The 5,000-nt window shown below is 38.7% G+C and overlaps 1 protein-coding gene across 4 annotated transcripts in view; it reads left to right on the top strand.

Annotated features, from left to right (window-relative positions):
* LOC147016127 (VPS10 domain-containing receptor SorCS3-like) overlaps positions 1-5,000 on the top strand; it is a 999,683-nt gene that overhangs the window by 966,451 nt on the left and 28,232 nt on the right. For 2 of the 4 annotated variants that reach the window (XM_085848866.1, XM_085848865.1), the window contains 2 exons: positions 2,063-2,147; positions 2,617-2,739. The exons of 1 other annotated variant lie outside the window; for it this stretch is intronic. In XM_085848866.1, coding sequence (XP_085704992.1) covers positions 2,063-2,147; positions 2,617-2,739 — 208 coding nt within the window. Of the gene's footprint in view, positions 1-2,062; positions 2,148-2,616; positions 2,744-5,000 lie in introns of all 4 variants that reach the window. One more of the 4 variants, XM_085848867.1, reaches the window with a different exon arrangement.

Below are 5,000 nucleotides of genomic sequence, written 5' to 3'. Positions count from 1 at the left end.
GAATATAATTAATAGGTCACATGGTCTATCAGCCATATTGGATGGAACGAAAATCTTAAAAGAAATTCCTTCTCTTGAACCGCTTCATCAATCGATTTGAAACGTCACAATTACGATCTGCTAGTCGTGTGGAATGTGTGTTTTAAATTTCAATCTGATTGGACGCGTGGTGTGGCAGCCAGAATTATTTACTATTTTGAGTCTGGGTTCAGGAATTTAAACCAAACTTTGTACAAGTGTACACAATGATGTAATAATGTGAGCAGAGGTATATCTGGTGATGTGGCGATGTCGAAGAGTGCCCTTCTCGTTTTTTTCTTTGTTTTTTTTAACACACGGTTATTTTAACCTTGAATATATATCACGAGTCTTTTTTGAAGTGATACAAGTTGAAGTTGTAATTATACCTACAAGGGAAAGAGTGAAAATGCATAAATGCAAATGGCCTGGTAATGTATATATGTTTTTTGTGCTTGTGGAGTGCAATATGGAAATTCTGTTTTGTAAGACGTACAGAATTTGTTTAATAAGCTAATTTGAATAATTTGATTTGATAACAGATGCGTTTATGTTTTGTTTTGTATCTCTCTTGTAATCTGTCCCCCCCCCCTCCCCCCGAATAGATTAGTTGTTACATTCTGATTGTAACACAAATCAGATAATCCCACATGTAACTCGTTACAAAGTAATGAATTTCAAGTGTTACTTGAGCTGCACCTTTCTATTTGCATAGAATAATTTGTTTTCCTGGAATGCAAAGAGAAAGCCAAACAAGCTGATGTGAAATCTTCAAAGCAACGACAAATATTTCTTTCTTTAATGAAAGTACAATAATTGCTTTGGACGTGCCAAACTTATCTTTGATTAAATCTTCAGTAAATACACATGCGCTTGAATCCTATGTTTGTGATTGTAATTTGTTATTTTGTTTATGAAAGAGACCGGTTCTTTGAACGTTTTATTTGCCTTGCTGAAAAGGAAAAAGCTATTATAATTGATGGCTGGTGTTGGCTTAATGGTGAGGATGGTGGGCTGGGGATCCTAGGAACCTGAGTTGAAATCTCGCTCGGCTGTTGAATTAATTCCAGGTGGGGTCGACTCTGCCTGTCATCCTTCCGAGCTCTTGCTGAGTGCCAGCTTGCTGGTATCCTGAGTCGGAGTGGTGACCTGTCCAGGATTGTACCCAATAGCTAAGGAGACTGCTTAGGCAGCACCAACGCTCTGCACAGAGTATGGTCCCATTGGATGGATGGATTGTAATTGGTCGGTGCATCAGTGAGTGTGTAAGTCCACACTCAGATAGAATTACCGAAGGTGGACAGAGGTTATGTTTTCACCTGTTTGTCTGTTTGTCGGTTTCGCTGATTGTCTATCTGTGAGCATGATATCTCAAAAGATTGCGGATGGATTTGGACGAAACGAAGTCGATAGATTGGGTGTGTGACAAGGATGAATTGATTAGATTTTGATGAAGATCTGGATCTGGATACTAGAATTAAAAAAATTCCAAAGTAATTCTTCACCAGTGAGTGATAAGGCCAAAAACTATATATAACACTATATCTCAAAATGCAACGCACAGATTCGAACGAAACTTGGTGGATGAGTTGGGTGGGTGACGAGAACAAGCTGATTAGATTTTGATTCAGGTCTGGATGCGGATCTCGCCTATCGGTGGGATACAAAACGTAAACTGTTCAGCCTGGTGGAGGTAGGTATGCACTCTACCAACTGCTGTTCTAATTTAATATATAGATCGTTCATTCTCACACCTAACGTAATTAATGGACCCCAGCGAGGCTCTGCATTGTTAAATTCTCCATCTTGTTATGATTGTGTTCTCACCAGCTGGATTTAGGTGTCCAAGTAAAATGCCTTCTCTTTCAACTGCAACAAATCATAATTTATTGAAACATTTCAAAAGATTCCAGTCACTTTTTTCCAGGCATGATTTCCGACCAATACATTAATAAATCTATGAAATGTAAAGCTGAATGTTAAGCATAGTTAAAGAGGAGACTTTAATTGAAAGTGGATCGGTGTGGATCTGTCCCCTCTGTAGACATACGAGGCTTTGCTGTCAGCTCTCAAGAGGAAAGTGGTAAAGTTCAAGATCAATCCCAATGTGGAGGTCACGGTTCTTTTAAGTGAGTGTTTCATCCACAATTTCTTCATCTTCCAGTACATATATTAGGGCCTTTGATATGTTTCACTCATGGGGGAGCTTCCCATATTTCACCAATATCTCGAGAATGAGAACATTTTTCTTGCTAAAGTAATAAGGTATTGTTGCAATACCGTATGTAGCACACTGCACCTAATGGCAAGAAAACCTTATTTTAAAAAAGCGAACACATTTGTTTTGACGTATTCATGTAAGGGTTTTGAACCTCCCAAAAAGTGTAATATTTTAATTGTATTTCATCCTTTCGTTTTACTTTATATTCTGCCTGCAGGCATGAGTGCCTTGATGATCACAAATACAAGAAGGAAAATCAGTAATTATATTTAAAATATTAGTAATTATAAATGCACAGTGTCATAGACTCGTGGTGAAGCACATCTTTATGACAATTCGTTTTTAACTTTCCGTCCCACCCCCCAATTTTTTTGGAGACTCTGAACAAGGTACTGGACCTGCACTTGCCATCATCCTGCTCGTTCTCTGCCTCGCCTGTTTAGCCCTTCTCGTGTACGGCATCTACCATCTCAAAAGATGCTGCTCTGCTTCCCATCCTAGCAAGTACTTGATTTATCTGAATATTATTCCTCTTTGGTGGCATTACTCACAGTGTGCTGGCTCTCAACAGGTCTGACGAGCAATAAAACAACCCATAAGTAGTACAATTTATTATCCTCGCAATGAATTAACAGGAAGCATTACCAGATACTATTCCAATGTTACGAGCCTCCAAAATGATTATGTGTTGTTGTTTTTTAAATAAACTTGTACATTGTTGAGCAGAGGATGGATAGACATTGGTGTCTAGTCGGACAAGATGGTTCAGAATTTGTGCACTTGCCTTTTAGCTATCTTGTCTCGGTTTGATTCCCGACCTGACTATAAACTGCCAGATTGGTGCTTCGCAGGCAGGGCGATACATGACGCTCAGTGTGCCATCCCTCGTATGGACTTTAACCTGGGTGATCAGTGTGCTATAATTATCCGGTGGGCGTTAATAATCCCACGGTTTATTGCAAAGAGTATTGCGGTACCCTGAACAAATTACACATTCCTCGCCAAAGCACTTTCAGTCGAACTTCATGTGCAAGAAAAACTCGGGCCAAAAAAATTCCCCAGCAAACCCCACAATATGGTTGAAATAATTTGGGCCATTAAAGAATACGAGAGGAAAAAGAAGAAGAAGAAGAAGAAGAAGAAGAGGGAGAAGAAAAGAAGAAGAAGAAGAAGAAATTATGAATGTAAAAGTGGTAGATTTTTTTTGTGCCATTTTCCAATTTCCTGCTTTTTGAATTGTCATCCTCTCTGAGTTCTAAATTAATTTCTCCTATTTCGATCTTCATAATAATCTATCGAAAAGCTTTGCAGTTGTGATGTGTGTTGGCATTTTATTCAAACTGAAAACCCTCTTGGCATAATGAAATATTTACTCTCAGGTTAACTTTAATTAAATTGGAGTTTCATCTTCTGTATCTCTTTAACCCTTTCTGGAACAAACTTGATTGCAGGTAGTGGGGTGTGGAATTATACAAGGTCTTTGTTTAACCAGTATTGTGCAACCTTTTATAGCTAACGAGCTGATTCATCACATGGTCACGGATTGTTTAACCCCAATATGGGGCCGTTCAAACACGACATAACGCTGTTTTTTTTTTTTTTGTAATTTTGCCTTCTGACAGGTTTGATTAAACTTTAATTCGACATATTAGATTTTCAGGGTCCCTCATCATGAGTAACACTCGACTCAAACAAAGACAATGGAAATCTGACGCAACAAACCCGGGCCGTGAATAATCAGCAGAGGCCTACAGGCCCAATACATTAGGCCCACCCAAAAAACAAGATGGTAGCCGTATCCTCCACTTCCCCGCTGGGATTCAATCTGGTAGTAATACCACCACTGATGATCATCTCCGATCCCTACCAACAATATTTTCTATCCCTTTTAACCCATCTAACCCATCTAACATAATGGATGTATATAGAAATTTATATGTATATATATGCATATGTATAAGCCTGGTGTTGGCTTAGTGGTTATGGTGGCGGCTTGGGATCCAAGGGTCCTGAGTTCAAGCCCCGTTGGCTGCTGAATTAACACCAGGGGGTTGACTCAGCCTGTCATCCTTCCGAGGTCGGCGAAATGAGTGCCAGTGTACTGGTCCCGGTGTATGCCCCGGTTAGAATAGGTGTACCATATCCCTGTGTGTCGTAGGAGGCGACCAGGGTTGGCGTCAGGAAGGGCATCCGGCCATAAAAACATTGCCTCAAGAAAAAGCCAAACCCCTGCACAGCAGGGAAAAATGGCTGTAAAAACGGTCATTTTTTTATTTTATATATGCATATGTATACATGTATGTATATATGGATGTATTTATATATGGATGTGTATATATAGATGTGTATATATGGATGTGTATATATATATATATATATATATATTTATATATATATATATATATATATATATATATATATATATTTATATATATATATTTATATATTTATATATATATATATATATATATATATATATATATATATATATATATATATATATATGTATATGTATATATTGTTGCGGTCACTAGTACCGAGACACCGACTTGTCACTCAGGGGGATTAATCCTCGGTGAAACCGGACCTTGGGCCACCGCTCACAATTAACGTTTTGGTACAGTGGATTGTTTTAGAACCACAAACACCACCCAGTCAACCACTAGTTCCAGTGTCCACCCTCTAATTATTCCGTGTAACTCGAGGTCACATGGTTACCTGAGCGGGGAGTGTGCCCTCGGCAAAGCACCAATGTTCTCTC

The sequence above is a fragment of the Eptatretus burgeri genome, chromosome 12, assembly GCF_056783735.1.
Source record: "Eptatretus burgeri isolate ZD-2024b chromosome 12, Ebu_testis_v1, whole genome shotgun sequence".
Lineage (NCBI taxonomy): Eukaryota > Metazoa > Chordata > Myxini > Myxiniformes > Myxinidae > Eptatretus > Eptatretus burgeri.
This window is presented reverse-complemented; position numbering and strand designations above follow the sequence as displayed.